We start from the raw sequence: 27,166 nt of genomic DNA on the forward strand, positions 1-27,166 counted from the left end.
GGAGCCTATAAAGAAGGCTTGGTTTGTTGTTAAGTGTCCTCCTCTAGGCTTTAATGTTTTACAGATCTGAAAGATACATGTATTTACTTAAACCACAAGACAGAATAGAAAACTGTTATTTACATTTTAAAAATATATTATGTACAATTTACAAGACAGATTCAGACTTGGGGAAACCCAAAACAGAAAGTCCACAAAGCGACTTAAAAAAAAAAATTATAAAGTGGCTTAAAAAAAAAAAAAAAAAAAAAAAATTATATATATATATATATATATATATATATATATATATATAATGGGACAGCTAAATAAACCCTATTTGTGGAAAGTGCCAAAAATAAATGTAGTCATAATTACAGACCAAAAAAAATAAAAAATTCTCTTATAAAAATGAAAAATCTCCACTGGTATTTTAGTGGTATAAAAAACAGCTCACATAAAAACTATAAAATTATATCATATTATCCAACCGAAGTAATTATTTATTTATTTTTTTTTTTTATCTGAAAAATCCTAGTGTTTTCATATGTCCTTTAACGTCATGTCTCAAACAGAAACCAGTAAGATCCTGATGTGAATTTGTAGTAGTAGTAGTAGTAGTAGTAGTATCTAGATCACGTTCTGTACATATCTGTTCTTTTTTACTTCTATTGTATGGAAGTCAATGGCTACCAGCACCTGGTTACCAATGTTCTTCAAAATATCTTCTTTTATGTTCCACAGAAGAAAGAAATTTATACAGATTTGATGAAATGGAGGTGAGCAGAGAATGACAGAGTATTCATTTTTGGGTGAATATCCCTAATTGTTGTGGGTTTACCAAATGGGACCCGTGCAGGACTCTTATCCGGATTTAATGTATTGACCAGAGAGTGGCCACTTGTGGGGAAAAATCTCATTTTTGTAATCATTTGTGTACATCCTGTGTTTCCCGAGCTCTGCGATCCTGCTGGAGCTCATCGGGCTGTAGTCCATAGAGACCCCCGAGTCTGCGACCGCCATGTAGGCGTATCCCGGCCCTTTAGGGGGCCAGGTGTGGTTGGGATACTCAAAGCTGGATTGTGACGACAGTCTGCCCGAACCCGAGCTCTGCTGCAAGGAGCCCAGGTCGGAGTGTGAGGTGCCCAAGGATGATGTTCCTGCGGTGGTGAAGAGTGTCTGGAGCGGTAACGTCTCCTCGAAGACATCGTCCACCTGCTGCTCATTGTCTCCTTGATTGAGGGTGACATAGGTGTCATGTGACTGCAGTAACGATGACTGGGAACGAGATTCTGGGTTTTCTTGAAGAGCCCTCAGTTGCTCCATGAGCCAGTGAGCGTGAGGAGGGTCTCGCCATCTGTCTGTTAACCCCGAGTCCGAACGCTCGCTCTCCTTCTCCTCGTCCTCCTCCACAGGTTTCCTCTCCTCTCTCTGGGACGTGCCGTGGCTGGTCAGGGAAACCTCGGACAAAACCTCCAGCGGTGAAGGAAGCTCCTCTGTGTACACAGGGACTGATCTGCCCCACATGCTGCCATTATTGTGGCTCATCCACTCCTGAGGCCAGAGGAAACACAAAATAGTTCATTACTAAACATCTAGCTCTAGTATTGATCTTTTTTTCATTTCCAAGCAACTTTCCTACCAAAACACACAGCAAATATTGTCCTTTATTGAAATCTAAAAAATGTAATTTATTCCTGTGATCAAACCTGAATTTTCAGAATCATTACTTCAGTCTTCAGTGTCGCATAATCCGTCAGAAATCATTCTAATATGCCAATGAGGTCAAGAAGCATTTATTATTATTATCATTGTTGTGCTGCCTTATATTTTTCTTTGGAAACCATAATAGTTTTTCCAGGATTCTTTGATGAATAAAAAGTTCAAAAGAACAGCATTTATTTGAAATAGAAAACAGTATAAATGCCTTCTCAATGTCACTTTTTTTTAACAGTAAACTTTACTGAGAGAGAAAAACATATTACACAATCTCTAAGACACCTTGCATCTAGACGGATGTACTGTTACTTCCTCTACAGTCAAAATCTGGGTGTTATATTAGACAGCAACTTGTCTTTTCATAAAATCATATTTCCCATGTTACAAAAACCGCATTCTTCCATCTTAGAAACATTGCCAAGCTACGAAACATGTTACCTGTTTCTGATGCAGAAAAGCTAGTTCATGCGTTCATGACCTCTAGACTGGACTATTGTAATGCACTGCTAGGTGGTTGTCCTGCATCCTCAATAAACAAGCTACAGAAAAAATGCAGTCCAAAATGCAGCGGCTAGAGTCCTTACCAGGTCAAGAAAATATGATAATATTACCCCAATTTTACACTCTCTGCACTGGATACCCATTAAGTTCCGTATCAGTTACAAAATATTATTACATAAGGCCCTTAATGGCTCCTGCGTACCTGACTAGTCTTCTACCACGCTACAACCCATCACGCTCCCTAAGATCACAAAACACTGGACTTTTGGTAGTTCCTAGGATAGCAAAGTCCACTAAAGGAGGTAGAGCTTTTTCACATTTGACTCCCAAACTCTGGAAATAGCCTCCCTGATAATGTTCGGGGTTCAGACACGCTCTCTCTGTTTAAATCTAGATTAAAAACACACCTCTTTGGCCAAGCATTCAAATAATGCATCTCATAATCTTGTACTTCAGTTACATCTGATCAAAATTCATTCTTTTGCTTGGGTTAAACACATAGTTTTTTTTGCATCAGTATTCATTCAAGTATTCATTCCTTTCAAAACATATTTGTTTATTCAACACTTATCATTTTGGTTAAATAATTAAACATACAGTATATGGTACTTTGTAAATGATACCTATATTGAATAAATTACCTTAAAATCCCCTTTGTAGACTGTAAAAAGACCTGGAAACTTGTGTTCTGGTGTCGGGATGTCAGGCCAGAGTTTCTTGAGAAGAAACCTGTAAAGCACACAGAAACTGTTCAATATTTCCCAACAGACAGTAAAGTCTGTGAATTTAATGCATGAAATATAAAGTTTCCACAGTTACATAATGTGCAGTTGTTTCAGTAGCCTACATGTTTCTTTGTCCAGCCATACATGCACAGCCAACCTTAAAGGTGCTGTATTTAATTTTTTGACTCTACTAAAGCATAAAAATACCATAAAAATAAACATACAAATATGTTTGCAGATATTTAAGAAGCATGCTAAGTTAACATGCTTGTTTATCTGAAAAAACAATGATACAGTCAGTTATTCTCATTTGAAAATCTGCATTCTGGGCCGGAATTCCGGTCTCTGTTTTGGTTTGTGAAACCCGCCCACTGCCAGTTTACCAAATTGTATTTTGGCACCCCGGGTTGCCAAATAGCGGGAAACACAGCGTATTTCATTTCAGTCATGGAAGCTGGCAAACGAAAGGGATCAGAACATTAATCTGGCAACCTGCATGTGCATCAAGTCTGAGGAGGAGGGGCTCCAATATTTTGAATTTGGACTGCAAAACCCAGTTCAACAACTCGGTGTCAATCCTACATACAGCACCTTTAATCAGCCTTTACTGAACTATGATTCAAGGACAATAGTGTCCCTCATAATAGTATATATACGTTTGTCCTTATTTAGATTGTAAGGGTGTGCACTCATGAAAACTGACTTGTGGTGGGACAGAATCACAGTCAGAGACAGCAGGCAGAGGATCAGTCCGATGAAAATAACCAGTAACACGATGAGCGGATCCACATCTGTTAGAAAAAAAAGAGAAACAAAATGATTGGTCTTCCTTAGCGGTCTGACAACGCTTGTCAATGTCAAATTGATTGTGATGGCCAATCCAATCAAAGTAGGCGGGGTTTACAGTTCACGGATTAAGAATGCAAATTTCTGTGCGTTAAAGGGTTACTCCACCCCAAAATGAAAATCTTGTCATTAATCACTTACCACCATGTCGTTCCAAGGCCGTAAAAGCTTTGTTTGTCTTCGTACATTCTTCTGTTTCAGCCGCGCCACAAGGATAAGTTTTCTATGTGTATTTACGCTTTGATTTGAAAGAAAACAGTGCATCCTTGTGTCGCGGCTGAAACTGAAGCGCCTCCAAAATGGCGCTACGGTAATGTGGAGACACACAGAGGAGAGGAATTGTTGAATAAAGTCGTTATTTTTGTTTTCTTCGTGTACAAAAAGTATTCTCATCGCTTCATAACATTTCAGTTGAAGCACTGATGTCAGATGGACTATTCTGATGATGCTTTTCATACTTTTTCCGGACCTTCACAGTGTTACTTACTGGGCAGTCAATGGGACAGTCACAGGACTCCCGGATTTCATCCAAAATATCTTAAATTGTGTTCCGAGGATGAACAAAGCTTTTACAAGTTTGGAACAACATGGGGGTAAGTGATTAATGACAACATTTTCATTTTGGGGTGGAGTATCCCTTTAACGTTGAAAGAGAGCGAGGTAAGATAACAAATATTCTGCAACTGTTTTACCATAGAAATGTGTACTTCCCAACTAGAATTATATTGAATTTCACCATTCAATGTCTTTATACTTCATTAAAAAAATGTATCCCCACCCCAGTGTTCAAGACATGTTTACGAAATCTTAGCAAATATCAACCTGTTTTTTTATTTTGCTGTAAAAAATGTGGAAATATTATCATTGCCCAGCTCTTCATATAAAGTTGGATATATAAGTAGGGTGATAGGCCTATTATTTAAAAATATCTAGCAAATTAAACCTTTCATTGTAAAATGTAAGCTAAACTATTGCTTACATTTTGCTAAAAATGGTTATATGGCATATTTTATTAAGATAAACATTAACATCATGAATTTCTGTAAAGCTGTGTTAAAACAATGTGTACTGTAAAAGCACTTTTTAAAAAAAAGACTTGATTTGAAATGTTTTACACATTGATTGTACTTTCAGAAAGCGTTTAACAGCACCACGTACCGCTTGGCGGTGTGACTCCAAACACCGGCTCGGTCCAAGCACTCCAGTAGCCTTTGTAGGCAACGCCATCGGGTTTGACACGGACCCACACCTTGTATCTGGTGTTGGACTGTAAGCCAAGCAAAACGAGCCTCGTGCTGACCTTTATGACCTCCACCTTCAAAACATAATTCACCGGTGAGTTTGAATTAAATGCAAAATACGACAGCTCATTCAAGTGGCACTAACGGTTCATGAGGTGCAATACCTTGCCCATGTTACTTCCATCCACTGCGTATCTGACCTCGTATATCATACTGTCGTCCATGTATTTGAGCAGAGGAGGCAGCCAGCTCACGTTCAACTGCCCTTCCTTCCCTGAGCTCATGACCGTGAGGTTTCTGGGAGGATCTAGAAACACTGTGAGAGCAAAGGCATTGTAAAACATCTTATATGAAGAGGACTGCAGGCAGAGTGGCGGGTAGATTACTTACAAATTATACTCCGTTACTAATTACATGAAAAAATTGTAGTCAGTAACGTAATCTATAAGATTTCACATTTTATGTAATGTGTTTGGATTACTTCTGACCTAACTCGTTTAACACATAGATTTGATATTGTTTTGTACCATATTGATATAAAAATACAAAGAGAAAGAAAAGATAATGCATTCTTTGTTATCAACAACATGAACTGTATTAATCTTTACATAACATCAGGGTTTTCCCAAATTAGGGTTTGTGAAGGAACTGAAGGGTTTTTTTTTTTTAAGATAGTGCTTAAAATAATAATTACAAGTAGTTCATTTTTTGGAATCTGATTACGTAATCCAGATTACATGTAGACATGTGGTATACATCACTGTGTCTGCATGCTGCTTAGTGAGGATTTCTTCACTTATTACTTTTGTAAAGCTTTCAAAGACTTACAGACATTCTCCGCGTTAAGGCTACGAGTGTAGAGCATCCGGCCATCACGAAGAACCTGCACATCAAGAGTCGTGAAGAATGGGGTTTTGGGCAGTTTGCAGAAGAGGATGGTTTTGTTACTGGCCAGTAAATACAGAGAAGAAACCGCACAAGCCATCTTGTTCTTTTTCCTAAAGACAGATGAAAAGAAGCAATTGCGGCGATTGATATTTTCACAGGATAACTGAACTAAAATGACATGAATAACATTTATTATATTATAACAATATTATAATGATCAGTTTCTAAGGATATTTTTAGCTTTGGACCTCAAAGCACTAATTAGTTACTTACTCGTATGAATATGTGAAGGTATATTGATCGTGTATATGATTCCTCTCTTCCTCCTCTTCCCAAAAGCACGTGAGATCCTTTCCCTCAACAAAACATTTAATATGCTCTGTTTCGTCTTGGAGTAACTGGGCCACTGAACAACCATATCATGTTATTTTGCATGCATTGCGAGCATTATTCAAAGACAATTTATTTTCAAATAAGCCCAAGTACACAAAGCACAGGTCAACACAAATATATATTTTTCTTATTTTATCTTATTTTAGATTTAGCATTTTTTTTTAAATGTAAGCAATAAATAAAAATTATAATTATATGATCACATATATAAAAAGTTGCATATTTCACGACTTTCTCAATTGAAAACATGCAATTATTCTGTTCTTAGGTGCTCAGTTATTAATAATGGTTCTTATTATCACTTTGTGACCTTATAATGTCTTTATTGTCACTTTTGATCAGTTTGTGCATACTTTCAGAATACATTTTTTTGAATGCTAGTGTATCAAAAAATATTAAGCAGCAAGATATATATATTTTTTAAATTGATAAAGTATCTTGAGCAGCAAATCAGCATAGAGTGATTTCTGAAGGATCATGTGACACTGAAGACTGGAGCAACGATGCTAGAAATTCAGCATTGCATCACAGAAATAAATTACATTTTAAAATACATTACAATAGAAAACAGTTACTTTAAATTGTAATAATATTTTACTGTTTTTATTTTTGATCAAACAAATGCAGCCTTGGTGAGCTTTAGAGACAGTATATTGATTAAAAAACAGTATATTGTATCTACTGTTTTTAATAATACTTCCACATTTTTTGTTTTGAATTTAGAAAGTCATGAAATATGCATGTAACTTTATACTAAAAACAACAACAACTTAAAGACATTTGAAAGAATGTCTTACCTTTACTTTCAAAATGTTGTCCTCCTGTAGTGACGAAAGCAAGACACAACATAAAAACAATTTTCAGTCTGTTGCTCCTCATTTTTGTCATCCATTTACATAACAAATACATCACTGCTCTGTATAACGGTCCACGAAAGGTGTATCCTCCTTTCCAGGTGGGCTTTTCGTCCAAATTGTTTTGTGGACACCATGAACAGTTACATGCATCTCATCCGATAAGCTGATAGTGTGTTCAAACTGTGTGTTTACTCTTTTACTATTTGGAGGTGGAGCGGCAAAAAAGTGTTTACTGGGAGGAGCCTGAGTGAGGACATGCTGTCATAAGTGTTTGAAGTGTTCAGTCTTCACTCTTAAGATACAACATTACATGCTGTCCAACCTTGAGGCTGGAGTAGGAAATAATATGACTTTTTATAGTATAAAACACTTTTAGCCACTAATGCATGTTTATTATGTAAAGTGCAGTCAACAGGTGCTCAGTTGCAAGTGTTTTTAAGTGTGTTGTTCTACAAACTGTAACCGGCTCTTTTTATCACAGCCTGACACTCTTGTTTTTTTAAGCTCAACCTGTGTTATCAGCACAGCGCTGAGCTCCTCTTACGCACAGATAAGCGCAAGCATTGCGAGCCAATCCAGTCTGCCTGCAGCTCACTGTCCATTATCACTATGACAGGACTGTGCCGTTATTTCAACCCGGGACACACTGTTAAGTTAGGAAATGTGACACCCGATTAGGCCCACAGGTGGTTTTAATCAAACATAGGCTTTGTCTTTTTAATAAAGAATTAGTTTTATGTACATGTAATAGAAATTATCCGAGTTTTGGTCCTTGAATGCACTCAAAACCAATTTACACCTCAGTGCGAAATGGTCTTCAAAAAATACACTGAAAAGAACTGGTGTAAAAATAATTTTCACTCAGAAATTTTATCTTATCTGTTATTTATCACTATCATCAACCGCAGTGGCTTTCTGTACCTGCGGGCAGACCTGGGAGAATATGAGCAGATATAGAGATTTGGAGCAATAGCAATGCATTCTCAACTTTATTCAGGAAGATAGGTCATATTTAGACAATATCGGTCAATATAAGCCCGATCAAAGTATTTAGGAGTTATATGTTACCTTATACGTAGGGTTAGGAAAGAAATATAACTGTTAGTTATAAGGTGTAAGATGTTCATATGTATTTTTTCTAGCTCTCTAGGGGTGGTTTCAGTTCCCACCTCAAAACAGCATCAGCACAGTGTGTGTATGTGTGTGTAAAAGAGGAAGTTCATGGAATACATTTGTTTGAGAGACACATGGAGAGAGAGTGAGAAATATACCTTGAAATAATATTAACAATAGCCGCTTTGTATCATTTATGGTTCAGGGCTTCACTCTGAACTGAGGCTGTTTTTAAGGGGATAGGAAACTTGTAGTAGGCTTTAACTATTACAGTATGAGAAGAAGCATTTATCAAACCATCAATATATCATACATTTTGCTACTTGTCTAGTTTATATATAGTTTTCCTTGGTACAATATTGCTTAAGTTCACTTTTATCATTTTCATAACACATGGCCATTCTCTCATCAATTAATCCTCCATCCTTGTCATTGTAACAAAATAAAATGCAAAAATATGCAAAACATACAAAACCAAAACATGTCAAAACAAACAATTTCAACACAATAACACTCTATAAATTAACACATATTTTACAAAAGCCAATATCTTGTACAAACACACTCTAAAAAATTTTTTGGGTTATTTCTATAACAACTCAACCAGTTTTGTTAAAATCTTAAATTACTATAACAATGCAACAGCTTAATATTCCAATATCTGGTGCAACTGCGACAAGAATTAAAGTTAAATTAAATATGTTGGGTTGTTGTTTTTGTTGGGTGTATTTCCTATAACACAGCAACCAGTTGGGTTACGAGTATGTAACAATCTTAATATTCCAATGGTCGATCATCTGCAACTGTCCAGCCCAGTAAATTAATGTGTCAAGTAGAACCTATATGATATTTTAATCCATTAAAAATGTTACAAAGTGTCTTTAAGCCCTTAAACAATAATATAACCCATTAAAAATCCATTACCTACGACTATTTAAACAACTAACAACCCAACCGATATTAAAATTACAATAAAAAAACCTATAAAAATACACTGATTCTTGCCTACTTTACTAACGGACCCAAGCGCTTATGAAGTTGATCAGTATTATACAGTTTAACCTGATAAGTAAACAAAAGTTAAATTTTGGATGAACTATCCCTAAACTATTTTATTCGAATTTGCAGTAGATCCCCGACTCTAGAGTCAATCTAGATCAGTTTTGAGATCACAGATAACCACAGCTAACCGCACATGAGTACGAGTGGATATATAGTTTTTAAATAACTTAAATTTCTTTCTATTACACTGAACCACTGACATTACCACCCACTATCAGAACTATGTAACATGCAGAATAGTTGAAAACAATACTTTTACACCAGTAAGACTGCTACCATGGCTTAGAAAAGTGTGGATGTTTTCCCAAAAACATTTTTACAACAGTAAGACTGCTACCATGGCTTAGAAAAGTGTGGATGTTTTCCCCTTTTCCCCCCATTCTTGTTCGGTGATTAATCCCTTGTTCTTTCTATTTAAGATAGTCTAAGGGATTTGCATTAAAGTTGCGTTAAAACTCTGACATCCTCCTTCATTGCTATACAAAGTGGGTAAGTGTATCATTTATGACAATACATTTTCGGGTATTATTTGATCCTATGTATGCATATTCACGGTTTTAAATTTCTATTTAAAGGTCGGAACAAATTTCATTCTGTATTTGGAGGAGGAGCAACAGAGGTGATACCCTCATGTCCTGCAGTTTTGGGATAAAATCTATCCTTTATTATTGTGGGAGAAATGACACTGAAGCAAGACCATCTTTTTACAAGCAGTTGATACATGGTTTAGTTTATCTTACATTTTGTACATTGAGTATCCCAAGTCTGTTTCAGCTATAATTACCATTGTCTGTACTAGCTTTGTTCTGTTTGTTTGTTTTCAACCAGTATTTTTACCATAGTAAGAATGTGTAATACTTTTGAAAAGCAGATTTACGTCTAGATTTACCCACATTTTAATCCTTTCTTTAGTTTCTTGCAGCATTGCTTTACTGATATCTACATTGTTAGAGTAAATAAATCAATGTTACAATTTAAATTAAGACTTTTCTATTTAAGAAAGAACAGGACTGAGAAGGACATTGACAAATCATGACATCAGACTGACATCACACACAACACACTGAAGCATTATCCCTCGTGACCAAATATAATGTCTGATGTTTGCGTATGTGATGTCTGATGTTTGTACCACATATGTAAATATTGTTTTAAATATAGCAATTTAATTGGCTGCTGTGTGCATTTTCACATGAACACAGACATTCAGTGTGTGTTGATATGGTCAAATTTCACACCCTGCTTGAAGTCTTTTGGCCCCATCTGCCTTCCATACAACAGGTGGTTCCTACGATGTGGCATACTCCTCTCTGAGCTGCACTTGCTGACATTTACAAACTAACAATGGGTGTATGTTTCACTGCATAATGTGATGGGTATATCTGCTACGGAATTATCGCCAAATTTTCCAGAAACACACATACCATATTTGGCATATGGAGCTGACAGATCATGTTTAACATTCATCTGCTCTCACATTTTTTGTTTCTTTTTACAGTTCAGATATAAGATTTTGCATTGTCTTATTAAAAGCAATTTTAGATACTGTTTAAAAAAAAAGGCAGGTGACACTCAGGTCAACGGTGCATGTATTTCCTCTGGCTCTGGAGGATGTGGGTCAGTGGTGTGTAACAGGAAAATGAAATTCAGGAAGCACCTTCGTCGTATTCTGGGGACACACATAAAAGCAGAGAGGCTGGCAGAGATATGGGTATAAAGTCATAAATTACAGATACTATCGACTCACACAAAGACAGCCTTTAACTAGGTCCTTTTTTAGAGGTTTTAGAGGTACCTTTTTTAGGTACTGGAACACAACTGCCATCAAGTTTTTAACTTAGGTCCCTAGAAAACAAATGTGGTAAACTTCAAAGATGTTACTTTTCTAAGTGATCAGATTTATAAGATTTACTTAAGAAAAGATTTACAGTATGAATGTTAATGGTTCTTTAAAGAACCATCAATGCCAATAAAGGACTTTTATTTTTAAGAGTAAATGAGATATCCAAGATATATAGAGAGATATATAAATATGGATTTTTGACTTTCATGAGCTGTAAACTGTAATCATTAAAAAAAAACAAAAACATTTGAAATGTTTTACTTTACATGTAATGAATCTAGATATATGAAAGTTTCACTTTTCGAAATAAGTTACAAAAAAAAATTTTTTGACATGCACCTGTGTATATATATAGCATAGATATATATATATATATATATATATAGATATATACACACACACACACACACACACACACACAACAGTGAAAACACAAACATAGGAACACAAAATATTCAGACACACAGATGAATCTTGGGGTAAAACATGCTCGTCATAGAAATAATGTCACAATGCTAAAAAAAATCTTAATGGTCCTAAATTATGATTTAATTTCAAGTATTGTTTAGTTTGAATATTTAAGGTTTAATTTAACTGTAAGTGTCTTTTCCATAATTGAATAGTTGAAGTAATAGAGATTTGTTTTCAATAACAACAAAACCTCAGTGAAGAGACAAACATTGTGCAAAGAACAAGTGATTTATAATCAGAGACCCTCTTTTTTACTTTTTATCTGTCCAAATCTGTTCTGATGAAGAAACAAACTCTACATCTTCATCTTGGATGGCCAGATTTTCATTTCTGAATAAAGTGACCCTTTAAGTACTTTCCCAAAAAAATATATTATAAATTACTGTGACAGCATACAGGTAATTTTGGGTTGCAGATAGTTTATTTGCAATCTTATAATTTAAGAAAACGCTTATACCAAAAAATAGCAGTAAAACATTGATTTGAGTGGATATTTCTCAGTGAGTGATGCACATACGTTTTAAACCACAGCCCATGATCGCACATATCAGAAAAGCACAGTGTATTTATCTCCATAATAGTGCCGAGTGAGCTGTTAGGACTGTCATTTAAAGCAGATAGACAATACAGAAGCTGCCCGCTCAGGGCTGTGGACGTTACAGTATCTGATGAGATAGTGAACATGTGCCACAAAGATCCATCCAAACGTGGCTTTTTTTGAGGGAAAGACAGAGAAAGATGGAGAACAGGGTGAGAGTGTGAGCACCGGTGTGGATGGACCTTTAAACGCTGTGCAGTATCTCCAGCTGTTTGCGTCTCTGTGTGAACACGTACAGAGCGTCACGTAGATCACAGGCACAGTCAGATTTCAATCCACTGACGCCACCCTATCTCGACCATCCACGGCAACAAACAACACTGAGCACATGCTGTTTGGGTTAAAAGAAGGAAAGCAAAGATCATCCCAAATCGCATTGAATAGGTGAGGAGAAGTTCTCTGTGTGATGAAGACGCAGAGAGTGTGTTTTAGCAGACACAGCCGCTGTGTCCCTCAGAGGACGTGTCCTGCGGACTGGAGTCTTTGTGGTTGGACACCTGACCGTCTCCTTCCATACTTTCATTCATCTTCTCACATATCACATCCACCAGACACTCAAAAACTTGCTTCACATTTATGTTGTCTTTGGCGCTGGCCTCGAAAAACTGGAAACCTGAGGAAACCAGAAAAAAGCAGAACTGTCTGTATGCCAGGGTTATTATAGTTAACCGAAACTAAAATTATTACCAGTAAAAAAAAAAAAAAAAACTTTTCTGTTTCTTAAAATAATATAAATGTTACCTAAAATAAATAAAAAATTAAAATATAAACTTATATCAGCTAGTTGCCTAGCCAAAATTTCTCAATTTAATTTGAACTTGATGTACTAAAATAGCTAAAACTAAACTTAATAATAATACTACTACTACTAATAAAAATATATATACACAGTTTGTATTTTTATATATATATTCAAAACCTCCTTAAAAAACAAACTTACTGAAAAAAAGAATAAAAACTGCGTATAAGAAAACTGTAGAATAAATGATCCATATATATATTTTTAACTTAGAAAACTAATTTACATACAATTTTACATACAAATTTACATTATATATGTAACATATTTAACTATAATTATTAATACCTGTTTATAAATTATTCTCATTTATAAATTTTTTATGAATAAATAATATATTTTACTTATGGAATATTTAAAGAGATTATTAAGGTGTGGGGAAATAAATAAATTATAGGACAAGTTTTGTGGAAATATTCTTGTACATATACTTATTTTTAAACAGATATAGATATTAGATTTAGATATTGCAATGGACCTCTGCAACTGTGGCATGGCAGTGCACATTGAGACTAATGTTCATAATGTTCATATTTTTTTTTTCTCTTCAGGTCATGTGCATCCTCTCACCGAGTTCCCGAGCCAGTCTCTGACTGTCCTCTGTGGGAATGAGTCGGTCATCTTCCAGGTCACACTTGTTGCCCACCAGTATCACCTGTGCATTATCCCACGAGTATGTCTTTATCTGAGTGGCCCTAAGAGCCAAACATGCAGGACGTAAACATTAAACACTCTTAACACACACAGACCTTACAGATGCATGTTTGTGTGTTTCACTCACCAGTCCTGAACGGCGTTGAATGAGTCCTGGTTTGTGATGTCGTACATTAGCAGGAAGCCCATGGCTCCTCTGTAATACGCTGTAGTGATGGTTCTGTAGCGCTCCTGTCCGGCTGTGTCCTGAAAAACATTAGCATTACAATAATTCTAAATATATGCGGGAACACATCCAGCCTTGTGTCTTTACCAAAGATGACCAGTAGATGGCAGAGTAGTCGTTGTTTTTCCCCAAGAAACACTAATATATTTTTCTGATGTTAAAAGCCAGGGTTATATAATGATCATCCTTTTGACATATAAATCTTCAGATATTTAAAACATATAAGGGTTATATATGAAGTCATATATTAAAATACATTAAAATGTTATAGTATATATATTTATATATTAATATATAATATATATATATATATATAGTATATATGCATAAAGTATGTATATTTTTCATTTAACGTGTCAAGTCAATAATATATATATATTAATGTTTTATCATAAATGTACATTTTTCATTTAACGTGTCAAGTCAAATGTATTCAAATATACATATATTACTGTATATTTTAATATAAATAATTTGTAATCTTAAAATAAATTATACATTTATTATTTATTCACATTATTTAGTATTTTTATATATTTTTATGTAAAAAACAAATAAGCATAACATATTTGTAATATATGAATGTTTATACCAAAAATAATACTACTCTATGTATCAAGTATTTACATTTTAAAATTACACACACATTTGATTGATTTGATTTTTACTTCTTAATATTGATCATACTTTTTTTTTTTTTTTGCTTCTATCATTTATCTATCTACATATATGCAGACAAAAACACAAATTTACAAAAATTAAAATAAAATAAAATAATTAATTAAAAATCAGGTCTATGGACTATTGGTCTGGTTTGGCACAACAACTATGAGCCGTCGCTTAGAAACCTGCTATTAGCTAAACTTATTTGCATGAAGTGCCATCCCTTCATCAGAGAGGGAGGTGAGGACGTGTTTCCAGGGCAACCAGTGGCTCGCACAGGTTTACACATGATCCATCAAAGCCTGGCAAGAGTGACAGACAGCAGAGATGAGCTTCAGACTACAGCCAGATGGACAAAAAAACTGAGACTTTTCAGAATACAGAGCTGTAAAAAAAACATGCACCCTTCATCATCATGTATATATCAATAATTATGCAAGCACAATTACTATTCTCTTGTTTAGAATTAACTATTACAACATTTCTAAGGCCAAAGTATAAAAAGACAAGAAAAAAAAATCTATGGTAATGGTAAACAAATGAAATCCTTTTCTATTTGGCTAACTGTAAGCTTTATGCATCATAAGCATGAATCATGCTCCACTTTATCGCTATAATATCCCCTTTTAGGATCTGCACCCAAACCTCTAAACCATCTTTAACCACTAGCCTATTTCCATTTCTAAATTATGCATAAGAGACATTTATTTGATTCGAGTGAGCTGAAAATGCAAAAAATGCACTGCAACCTTTTGATCTAACAGAATCGTCCCAGTGCATCTGCAGAACTCTTTCAAACTCAAGGTTTTGTTGAACAGACAGTCAAAGGCTGATAGATGCAGAGGTTCAGTGCGGCCAGGAGGAGCGTTTATCAGAAGCACAAGCCTTTCTGTTTCTGGATCAGAGCCACAGCACACATTAAGACCAAACGCACTGCTGAGAACACAGCCATGCAGCTCACATTCAGCCCGAAACTAAAGCTACTTTAGTACTCACTCCCCACTTCTTTCTTTGCATAATGCACAAGCAATTTCTGAGTAAAAATTGTTTCTACACCAATTTTTTCCTCAGTTAGACTTATATAATATTCAGAATAGCATACCACTCTTGCTATTTCTGCAATATATAGTATGTATGAACATTATGCAAATGTTTTGTATGCATAAAATACCTGATGAACTACAGTGTACAGTATAGCTTACAGCTTTAGAAATGATGGCAGCATCTCTGCTGTGGAGGAATTTACTGACTTCACTCCCACTCACAGCACCGTACCAGCCGGCAGCTGACATTACACACCCATCTGCGGCTCACAATTATGTTTTCTTTAATAACACCAGTAATCTGAGGTTAAAACTTACAGCCTAAAGCTCACATGCAAACAGAGCTGAAAACCCTCTGTTAGTCATCACAACTTTATCCTTTTAAGCCATTCTGCTTCTGTAAAATTGCCACCCTATACCACAAATATGCATGATCCACAGACATGCATGTACTCGTTTGCCATGGTTCACACACTTTTTGATTGATGAATGAATTTTCCAGTAATTTTTGAGTAGGCATTTAAAAACAATTTAAAGAAGAGGTTAAGAATTCAATTTTAGAGTTACATTTATGTATATTACTACAACCATGTATATTTCAATTGCATATTTCATGACTTTTTTTTTCATTAATTTTCATGTTCTTTCCAGGCCTAAAACACAATTTCATGATATTTCCATAAATAATGCAAACTTGTTTTTAACTACAGTACACATTAGTGGCCTTGTGTGTGGTGAGGGGAGAAGACTAGACCTAAAAACATTGTGAACCAAACAACAAATTACATGTTTAGTCCACATTCAAAACTGTAAACGCTTCAGATGAACAGGTTTGAATCTATAAAATGCATCTTTGTACGCCGTCATCAATTGTCACTGAATAGCCTACACAGACCTTTTCTGCAACATCTGATCATTTACTAATAACTGCAAAAACTGCAAAAGAACAAAATTGATCATCTCTAACCCAGCCTAAGTCCACAAAAAGAAACAAAACAGAAACAGAAATGTGGTTAGTTGACATATAATATGCTAATTTGTTAATCAACATCAATATTTTAGGTTACAAAGGTGTGATATTGCTGACTGTTTTTATGCTTCTCACCATTTTTAATCAGTGTTTTTATCAAAAATTTTAATCTGAAACTTTATTTTTTAAATTTATTTCATATTATTATTACAAAGAAATTCTATTTTAAATCAATATGGTTCTTTTTAACTCTCTACTTGAAAAATACATCTTGAAAACTTTTGAGCAGCACAACTGTTTTCAACATTGATAATAATAATAAATGTTTCTTGAGCATCACATCATCATATTATCATGATTTCTGAAGGATCACGTGACACTGAAGACTGGATTTATGATGCTGAAAATTCAGTTATGCATCAATGGAATAAATTACATTTTAAAATATATTGAAATAGAAAACAGTTATTTTAAATTGTAATAACATTTCACAATATTACTGTTTTTACTGTATCTTTGTTTTTACTGAATCGAGACTTGATGGCCATAAGAGAATTAAAAAAATATAAACTTGCTGGCCCAAAACAATTGAATGGTAGTGCTATAATGAAAAAATAATTAATGAAATACTTGAATAGATGCATTAAAATAGTTTAAAAATAGATTCTCCTTTTAGTTTAAGACATCAGGCTGATCAGGTGACGATCAAACTTACCCAAATCTGCAGTTTGATCCTCTTGTTGTTGCGAAAAACGGTTTTGACCTTAAAGTCGATTCCCACCGTGCTGACGAAGGCTGAAGTGAAGGAATCGTCCGCGTAGCGAAACAGGAAGCTGGTTTTACCGACGCTGCTGTTGCCGATGATGAGAATTTTGAACATGTAGTCGAAGTTTTGGTCAGCTGCGTCTTTCTGTGACGGCTGGTGACGCGAGTCGGTCACTGATGCCATCTGAAACAGAGAAAAACAGTATTTCACATTCAATTTCAAAATCAATTCAAAAGCCACTTGGTAAAATTGAAAAATCAATATTGCTTATTTTATGACCTAAAATTTTATTTAGATACACTTAAATGCATTAAACTATATGAAATTCTACTGAACTACCTCCAAATATCTTTGGTTTCTAATTTAAAGTCAACATATAAACAAAACTGTCCCTTTCTTAACACACGTAAAAAACAGTTCCATACTACATTGTTTTCTCATCAAATATCCTGTTTCACTCTGAAACACGTCACATCACGGAAGTAAAATAGGTTTGCGAATGCCGTTTCATGTCTGAAAACACATCTCTGATTACCCTCGGAGCACAACCTTCAGAACCGGCCATGTCCACCGACAGAAGAGCACAAACTAACAGGCGAACTCTAGGGAATGGAAATAAAACCCCTCCACCGTCCAGCTGATCAATCAGACCCTCACGGGCCTGATGGAGAGGGTCTCCATGGCGACAGGCCCACGAACAATGCGCGCAGACCCATTAAAAGGCGAGTGGAGCGCTCCAAACACCACTCCTCTCCAGAGGTGGAGACGTTACTACAAAGAGAGTGACTGCCCACAGCAGCTATTGTCTCCAGCACATGAGAGCTCTTGTTAGGTAGCATCTTTTTGAACTTAATTGCAATAGTAATTTAGAACAGTGCAGTAAGTCTGTGAGCTGGAGGGGGCTGAAGGACCCGTGTAAGAGGCACATCATGTGCTCACTGCTTGGAGAAGCTTGTAACTGGTGGTTGATCCTAACGGTCAGGTTTACAGTGTAGGGTAAGGTTGCAAAATCATTGGGCAAGACAACAAGAAACACTTAAGAGGTTATGAAACATCTTCCCATTTTAAGAGGAAAACTGCAAACAAGCACAGAATATGTTAAAAGTACTCTTAGTTTCTTATTTTAATACTTTGATTCAGCACGGATGCATTAAACTGATTGATTGAAAGTGACAATAAATACCTTTATAATGTTAAAAAAAAAAACATATATCTGCTGTTCTTTTTTAACTTTCTAAGAAAGGATCTTGAGAAAACCTATCAGTTTCTGGAAAAATATTAAGTAGCACAACTGTTTTCTTCATTGATAAAAAAAAAAACCATCATAATAAAAAGATTTCTGGAGGATTATGTGACACTGAAGACTGGAGTAATGATGATGAAAATGTAGCTTTGATCAAAATAAAAAATTAAACACAAAAATAAATTAAATTTAAAAAAAAACATAAAAATGGAAAATAGTTATTTGAAATTGCAATAATATTTCACAATATTACTGATTGTAATGCATTTTTCATGAAATAACTGCAGCCTTGGTGAGCATAAGAGCATAATAAATGTAGTCTATATAACAAAACCTACAACATTCAGGATATTTCTAATGAACTATCACTTAAAGTAGCCTAATTTTGCAAGCAATAATTAAATGCCAAAAACACAACAGCATTGTCTCTTTTACTTTCATACAATTATACGCATGTGTAGTTAAACAACTTTTCAATTAAACAATGTTTTCACTTGCTGGTACTGCCTTATTGTTCAAATGAAACATTAAAATTGAGTAAAACTGTACTTTCTCTAAGGTTCTTAAGCTCCCTATAAAATCTTGTCACATGTTGAGCTTGTGCACTGGCTGCATGAGGCCTTCTAACACTAAAACTAAAGCCAAAGATGTCAATAAAAGTGGATCTTCGATAACAAGACAAGCCAGATTACACAGCTGGCCCAAATCCACACAAAAACCTTGCTACTGTTAAACTATAAAACAACACCCCACACCAAAGTACCTACCCTCACCAAACGATAAAACAACACCTGACACGGCAGATCTACGCTCGCCATTTATTTTATCACTCAGTTTAATGGTTTTATACCAAACAGGACTCAGCACAGCTCTCTGTCCATTAGTAAGAACACCAAATCCCATCCCACTTGTCCCATGAGAGACACAAATCAATGTTGCTCTGGACTGTATGGAACCCCTTCCCCTCCATTAACATTACTTTAATCTGCATAGAATCAGAGCTTAATATTTCACTCCAACTACATAGACCTACTAAAACATTAACTTCATATGCCACCACCTTCAATTATGCAAGAAGCTTTTAAGAATCTAAGAACAATTGTGAATAATACGTCAAAATGATTTTTGTTCACATGGATCTGTGAAAATGCTTTAAACCGCTGTATTATGCATGCCAGACCAGTAGTTGGCGATGTCTTAGTTAACACTGAGACGATAACAGTATAATTTTCAAAACTTTTGAAACCCGTTTTCAAAAGTTTACGTTTTCAGGCCCTCAAAACATTGTTGGTGTTTAAAAGAATTGCGAAAACGCATAAAAAGTTTTTTCTTTTTAAGTTGAAGTTTAGTTTAGCTTCGCCTTAAATTTACAAGAATAAACGTTTAACTAAAAACTGAAAACTATTCGTTTTGACAATGACAATGGCATTCTGGAGGCATGAAAATGAGGAAACAACAAAAATGTTTTCACAGATCCATGTGAACATGGCTGCATTTTTGCTGCATTTTTGTCTATATGCCAAAAGTTTTTAGTACATTGTTTTTGTGTAAATGTACCCAAAATGTACAAATTAAATCTAAGATTCAAAATATCAACAAAGCTATAAAAGTATAATGATATTATTAAAATAACACTGTTCTGCTTTAAACCTCATAGGAATATCTTGCCTCATAGAATCCCGTTGTAAGTGCATCACAACATGCATATTTTTTGACACTGAACATTGAAATGCTCAGATTTAGAAGATCAGATGTCCTACATAAACAATATTCACCTCAGCTGTTTTGAATGTCCTTCTCAGACGTGCTATAGACCAGTGATCTGTGACACTGACTTCATCACTTACACCAGAAGGCCAAATGGTGTTTTTGAGGGCTGGGGTCTCTGGTTACCATGGCACTGATCTGTCTATTGATTGTCTGGCAGATGTCCACAACTGTGCTCCAGTTGAATGGAATTAAACAGCACACAGTTCACTTTCATTCACTGCAGACTGATACATTTCATAAAATAAATAATAGGCTATCCAAAGAATGCAATTAAATAACGTGTTGTTTAATCCATGCATGAATACAACAACAAATACATGAAAACGGAAAACAAGAACTTTTTTCCTAACAAAGAATGTATCATGGTACAATATCAGATAATACTCTTAAGTGTACCATGGTATTTACATGGTATCTCAAAGAACAATACCGTGGAAGAACACCGAGGTGGAGCCATTGTAAATGTACCAAGAATACAACAATACTTTTTTGCAGCTGTTCAGTTCTCAACCTAAATCTGGACTGAATTCGAATCTTCACTTTTTGGCGTTTTAAACTAATTTAAAGAACAACAACGTCATAATCGCGATGGCTTGACGAACAAAATGTTAACAGTGCATGTCTTGCAGTATGACCCAAAGTTAAAGCTTGTCCCATCCGGAGACAGAGAAAGGTGTGTATGTATGGGGGTCAAAATGACTCTCAAAAGCAAAGACTCAATTGGATGACGTTCTTACCTTCACACGGATACTCGGTGCTTTATCTTCTGCTCCGGTAAAGCTACCGGGACTTCCTCCTCGCGTGGAAACGCGTATGTAACAAACTCGTTCGGTGAATGTGTGTGTGTGTGTGTGTGCGCGCGCGGACGTAACGGAGCTCCCGGATCTGAAGTGTTTACACAGCTTCCAGCTCCGTCCCGAACAGCAGTTCTTTTTCTTCCTCTTTACACGCTTTTCTGCAAACATGGACAAAACTAGTCTAATATCAGAAATGCCTCTTTAAATTTTCTATTCAAATACTGAATTTGAAATAATTTAAACTGAGCTAACAAACAGGATGCAGAACTGCAAATCAAGTTTGAATGTAGGAATAAAATGCTATATCTGACATTTAAAAAAAAAGAAAAAAAGTTTAAAACGTCTTTAAGTTTGAATGTTTTATAAGTGCTGCAGATAGACACAACTTGTAATAAAATGAAAAATGTTTCCATACACGGACTTCATTTCCCAGAATGCCCTCATATCCTGTGAGTTGTGCACAATTGAGTTCAAATTCCAATTTCTGAAATTAAACTCTAGTTTCATTGATTCCGTCTGTTAATGGCACCGAATAGGTCACAATTACGCACAAAAAGTATTTAACATTTTGTGAACAGGGTATTTTTGCAGCAGAATTAATGAAACTACATTCATTACAATAGCTACTCCATCTCTTCCTTTTATTTATATCTCACTGAAGCCTTGGCAGCATTCAGGTTTGTGTGTAACTTTGGTAAGAAAGAAGTAAATGCAAAAAAAAAAAAAACATTCACAATGCTTGTTACTAGATATAACAACTCTTTAAGAGTACCTAGAATAAACTGTATTTATTTTTTAATTGAAACTCAACATACATAGGTGTTCGATATTTCTTTAACTGAATAAATGCTTGTTCAGAATAAATTAAAGAAAAAACTGTCAGTTTGCAATGTACACAAACACACACAAATAACTTTTACATTCTTATAATTAAAAGGGAAAATGGTGATTTAAAAAATGGAACACTAAAGATAAAATAGTAACTCAACAGATCTTCATAGCAAAGACTTGAATATGCAAACAAACAAAAAAATAAAATAATAATAAAAATCAACAAAATCACATTTGCATGTCACTCGATCTTCAACCTCCATCCTCCATGTCCAGTGATAAAAGGACATTTATTTTGCTGTTCAAACATCATGCTTACAAAGACGATCCAAGGTTCAGCCACTATTCATTTCTTTTCCACAGAGTTTAATTGCCATTTTAGTGTCATTCATTATATAGGAAATGTAAACAGCATTTTATGATTGACAATTCTAAAACTGGTCCTCTCCAAAAGCCTTTCCAGAACCAGCCCTCTAGTGGGAAAATATATGTGATGTTCACACTGTGAAGCATTAAGGCCAAAGCAGATACAAACAACAAATTACAACACATTGTTTAAACAATCAAACTGCTATATAATCACTAATGCCTGTTTAAGCAGACAGTCTGTTTATTATAAACAAAAGATTCATTGCAATTACCCACTTTGAAGCATTTTAAAGTACGGAGAAATACTGTTAACATCCATAATAATATCATTTAATATGGCTGGGCATGTTTACATACATCGTCTGAGAGTGATTCACAAGAATTGTTCCTCATATAGAAAGATTTCAAAGGAAAGTCATGGACAAATTGGGCTAAAATTGACTGAAACCTGGTCACAAATACTGTAAAACTGACTAAATTGAGATCTGAGTCCACTTTTAGGGACAGTGTGAATACAAATTCAACTCATTTCAATGGTTCTGAACTTGGTTCTTTTAACACTAAAAACTCTTGTTGTATAAAAACTAGAAGCATTATTGTTATACAAAACATTCTGACAGAAAAAGAGAACATGCACAGGACATTTCTCTAAAAATACCTGTCTGACTGGACTCTTTCTCATAAACACACTCATATAGTTCCCAAATGGAGGGCCAGGTAAATGAGATTGATGGTAGTGGAGAAAAAGCCTATAAGGTTGCAGAGGTTGGAGAGACCATGGTAGCGGTAGAAGGTGGCCCTGTGCTCCTTGTATTTTGGGTCCTGTTCACGGAGTTTGGTGTATCCTTCCTTATTGGAGCTCATACCCACCTGATTCCCCAGACCGTGTTCCTTCTCGATCTCCTGCATGACCAGCATGCACTCCGTGGCAGACGGACCAAACCACTGCGCGTTCAGACCAGCCATGATCACGGCCACAAAGAACAAAATCATCTGCTCAGAAAAATAAAAACAGAGCATGAGAGAGGCGTGAAACTAAATGGAAAAATTAAAAACATACATTTGCTGAACGTTTACTCAGCCTCAGTCCATCCAAGATGTAGATGAGTTTGTTTCTTCATCAGAACAGATTTGGAGAAATATAACATTACAACTTACTCAGCAATGGATCCTCTGCAGTGAATGGGTGCCGTCAGGGTGAGAGTCCAAACAGCTGATAAAAACATCGCAATAATCCACACCAATAAACATCTGTGAAGTTAAAAGCTGTGTGGTTAACATTAAGTGGTTTTTAAATGTTAAACCATTGCTTCCAAATAAAATACGAGACCTCTATCCACATAATTGCTTTCTCTGGTTCACAAGATGTTAACTGATGGACTGGAGTGGTGTGGGTTACTTGTGGATTATTGTGATGTTTTTATCAGCTCTCTGGACTCTTATTCTGACGGCACCCATTCACTACAGAGGATCCACTAGCGAGCAACTGATGTAATGCAAATTTCTCCAAATCTGTTCCCATGAAGGAACAAACTGCATCTACGTCTTGGATGGCCCGAGTGCACATTTTCAGCAAATATTAATTTTTGGGTGAACTACTCTTTTAACGAATCATGCCGAAGGCAAACATTTTGATTGGTCACCTGTAGGCCCTCATGCCAGTCCAGCAGTTCTCTAGGGTGGTACACCGCATATATGGCCAGACTGACTGCATTAGCACCCAGCAGACAGTAGAAATAAAATGGGAATAACTTGCTTTGCACAAGACCGAACGTGTGCATGGATACCTGGGAAATCAGCACAAAACCTGAAAATATAAAAAAGGTATTAGAAGTGTAAATATATTATATATATATATGGCATGTTATATGATAACACTATATTAATTTACCTGCTATGAAAGACACCCACACCTGCATTCCCCAGGTGAAGGAAATCACCAGAAGGTGAAGCACTTTCACAAAGTCAGTTGGGTCTCCCTCGGTAGCCATAATTAACTTCTGAAAAGTGAATAGTAATAAATAAATAAATAAATAAATAATCAGCATATTTAAAAAAAAAAGAAGAGATCAGAAAAAAAAAAACTGCATCAGAATAAAGATATACGGTCTCATCTATAAATCTAAAGCTCTAACAGTATTAATAACATGTCAGTACAGATGAGAGTTTTGTGTATGGACTGATGTTGATAAAATTGTCGAGAACAACATATTATCGCAAAACAGAGGCTGTAGTTCTTGCTCCTAAAAACCTTACCTTACGATCCTGATCGGTTATGCTTTTGGATCCGCTAATATAATTAGCACCCGTTTACTTTTTGTCCCGTTAATAAGAAATGACAACAGCACGTTTCGAGACTTCCGTGATAGTCGTGCACGCAATTTCTGTTACTTACGCAAGCGATGTCACACTGAAGCAATTTCCTTCTCAGAGTGAATTCTGTCGGTCTATAAAAAAAATACGTACACGAGTTTATGAGTCTCTTTATTCAAGTCTTTCTACGATCACTTTAGGAAAAAAAACTGGTGCTTATCTTCTGCACAAAATTAGTGTTGCGCGTGTATTTGCCTGATATTACACTGTTAGTCCCGCCCCCGAGATCACACCAACCAATCACATCCTCTATTATTCAAACGCTGGGACGCATGTCATCCAATCACGATGCAGGGAGCTGCTTATCTTTCTAATGTCCATCCAAAATTGTCACTAATTAACTCTAGCAAATAAGTAACATTAAATGAGTACAAAATATATAATATAACACTAAAACACACAAACTATTTAATATTATAAATCAACTTTAACCAAAAAACAAAAACACAAAAAAAAAAAAAAAACCACACACACACACACACACACACACACAGTTCGAACATTTTTGTAAATGTTACTAAATTTGAAAGGAATATAGTTTAGTGCTCCTAAGATCAAATTCATAAAATAAAAAACATTAAATACAACACAGTATTAAAATGCAGTACGGCGCAATATGCACATAATGTTAACATAATTAAGTTATTTGGTTTGCTTGTTTATGGACGTATAATAACTGCTACTGACAACGATATTAGACTTATTTTCTTATGGTTTGTTCATACTCACCTAATGTAATTATTAGATCATATTGCAGTTCCGGTGTTTAACGGTAGGGGTCAGAGCTGATCCTCATTTAAACCTAAGGAACATGAGCTACTTCAAACCAAGCGTTTATAAGAGCATAAAACGAGCATTGTTGGAAATAAAATTACGCGCGCAGCTGAAGTTGCACGTTGTTTTCTCTCACCAACGTGAAGAGCTCAGTTTTGAACGCTGTTGTAGTTCTGGTGTTTACCGCTAGATGGCGATCCGCTTTTAAACTGCTTTTAAATTTGACCGAGCGGAAGTAAACCCTCTGTTTATTCTTTGTAGGCGCCGTGTGCTGGGTTTCCTCGAGAGTCGCCTCACATTAATCACAGTTTGGTAAGAGATTTGTTTTTCCCAGAAAGCAGTGTTTTTTTTTAAAAGTGTTTAAATGCTTGTATATGTATCGTGAGTGTTTTGAGCATATGGTTTACGCGGGTTTTCCTTTTTACTGATTGTGTTTTATTTGATTCTCTGTGTTTGTGTTGCCTCTGAGATCTCAGAGCGCCTCTAAATATCACAATGTTAAAACTAAATAAAAATAAACATTAGAAACATGCCAGCTGGATATACACCAGTTAAAATATAAATTCGTATTATTGTGGTTTCGGTTTTAAGACAAAATGCACAATTAACGTGCTTTAATATGTTGTTAGAAAGCATGTCCATTCATTTTAGATGCTAAATGTTATTACATACAGGTGTGTGTGTTTGTTGTAAAGCCTGTAGCTTCTGTTGATTGTGTGTATTTGACTCCTTCAGCTAGTGTTCAAATATTGCTTTTCATCTCATTTTCTTTGTGCTTTTTCCTCCACGAAGCGAAAGATGGGACGCAGAAAGTCGAAGAGAAAACCCCCTCCCAAGAAGAAGATGACCGGAAACCTGGACACGCAGTTCACCTGCCCCTTCTGTAACCACGAGAAATCATGTGACGTTAAGATGTAAGAAGAAAACTCCTGAAGTGTCTCTTAAAGAGTCAACAAAACAATCACTAATGCACAACAATTCTACTTTATCCCAGGGAACGAAGTCGAAATACGGGGATAATATCCTGTAATATATTTCTAAATCAATTACAGACACAAATAAATACAATCCTTCTCAAAAACAAAACAATTAAAAAATTCTGAAACACTACAATTAATACATTTTGTACAGTACAGGTCAAAATTTTGGAAACATTACTATTTTTATTGTTTTTGAAAGAAGTTTCTTCTGCTCATCAAGCCTGCATTTATTTGATCAAAACATACAGAAAAAAAATTAATATTGTGATATATTATTACAATTTAAAATAATTGTTTTTAAAATGTATTATACTTTATAAATTCATTTTTTCTGTGATGCAAAGCTGAATTTTTAGGATCATTATCACATGATCCTTTAGAAATCATTCTAATATGATGATTCATTATCGAAGTTGGAAACAGTTCTGCTGCTTAATATTTTTTCAGAACATGTGATACTTTTTTAGGATACTTTGATGAATAAAAAGTAAAAAAAAAAATAAGCTATGTTTTTAAAATATAAATATTTTGTAATAACAATATACACTACTGGTCAGTAATTTGGGGTCAGTATTGTTTTTTTTCTTTTTTTTTTTTAAATAAAATCAATACTTTTATTCAGCAAGGATGTTTAAATTGATAAAAGTGATAGTAAAGAAAATTTATATTATT

The 27,166-nt window shown here is 35.2% G+C and overlaps 3 protein-coding genes across 5 annotated transcripts; all 3 read right to left on the reverse strand.

The window, feature by feature from the left end:
• Positions 1 to 691: 691 nt before the first annotated feature.
• epor (erythropoietin receptor) lies at positions 692 to 7,342 on the reverse strand. Its single transcript, XM_042719637.1, has 8 exons — positions 7,090 to 7,342; positions 6,173 to 6,305; positions 5,840 to 6,009; positions 5,176 to 5,327; positions 4,929 to 5,085; positions 3,628 to 3,715; positions 2,841 to 2,928; positions 692 to 1,533 (listed from the first exon to the last, which is right to left on the reverse strand). The coding sequence occupies exons 1-8, from the start codon at positions 7,199 to 7,201 to the stop codon at positions 844 to 846; spliced, it is 1,590 nt and encodes a 529-aa protein (XP_042575571.1). The 5' UTR covers positions 7,202 to 7,342; the 3' UTR covers positions 692 to 843.
• A 4,695-nt stretch (positions 7,343 to 12,037) lies between these two features.
• Positions 12,038 to 21,350, reverse strand: LOC109048345 (ras-related protein Rab-3D-like). 2 transcript variants are annotated; one of them, XM_019066037.2, is made up of 5 exons: positions 21,108 to 21,350; positions 17,307 to 17,540; positions 13,817 to 13,935; positions 13,606 to 13,730; positions 12,038 to 12,849 (listed from the first exon to the last, which is right to left on the reverse strand). In XM_019066037.2, the coding sequence occupies exons 1-5, from the start codon at positions 21,333 to 21,335 to the stop codon at positions 12,665 to 12,667; spliced, it is 891 nt and encodes a 296-aa protein (XP_018921582.1). In that variant the 5' UTR covers positions 21,336 to 21,350; the 3' UTR covers positions 12,038 to 12,664. The 2 variants fall into 2 exon arrangements, with proteins under 2 accessions (XP_018921582.1, XP_042575572.1); XM_042719638.1 differs by lacking the exon at positions 21,108 to 21,350 and adding an exon at positions 17,893 to 18,013.
• Positions 21,351 to 21,940: 590 nt separating this feature from the next.
• On the reverse strand, positions 21,941 to 24,940 carry tmem205 (transmembrane protein 205). Of its 2 annotated transcripts, none has more exons than XM_042719639.1 (4): positions 24,763 to 24,940; positions 24,259 to 24,367; positions 24,011 to 24,174; positions 21,941 to 23,360 (listed from the first exon to the last, which is right to left on the reverse strand). In XM_042719639.1, the coding sequence occupies exons 2-4, from the start codon at positions 24,356 to 24,358 to the stop codon at positions 23,058 to 23,060; spliced, it is 567 nt and encodes a 188-aa protein (XP_042575573.1). In that variant the 5' UTR covers positions 24,359 to 24,367; positions 24,763 to 24,940; the 3' UTR covers positions 21,941 to 23,057. The 2 variants fall into 2 exon arrangements, with proteins under 2 accessions (XP_042575573.1, XP_018921598.2); XM_019066053.2 differs by having other exon boundaries at positions 24,624 to 24,940.
• Between the last annotated feature and the right edge of the window lie 2,226 nt (positions 24,941 to 27,166).

This window comes from Cyprinus carpio, chromosome B3, assembly GCF_018340385.1.
Source record: "Cyprinus carpio isolate SPL01 chromosome B3, ASM1834038v1, whole genome shotgun sequence".
NCBI lineage: Eukaryota > Metazoa > Chordata > Actinopteri > Cypriniformes > Cyprinidae > Cyprinus > Cyprinus carpio.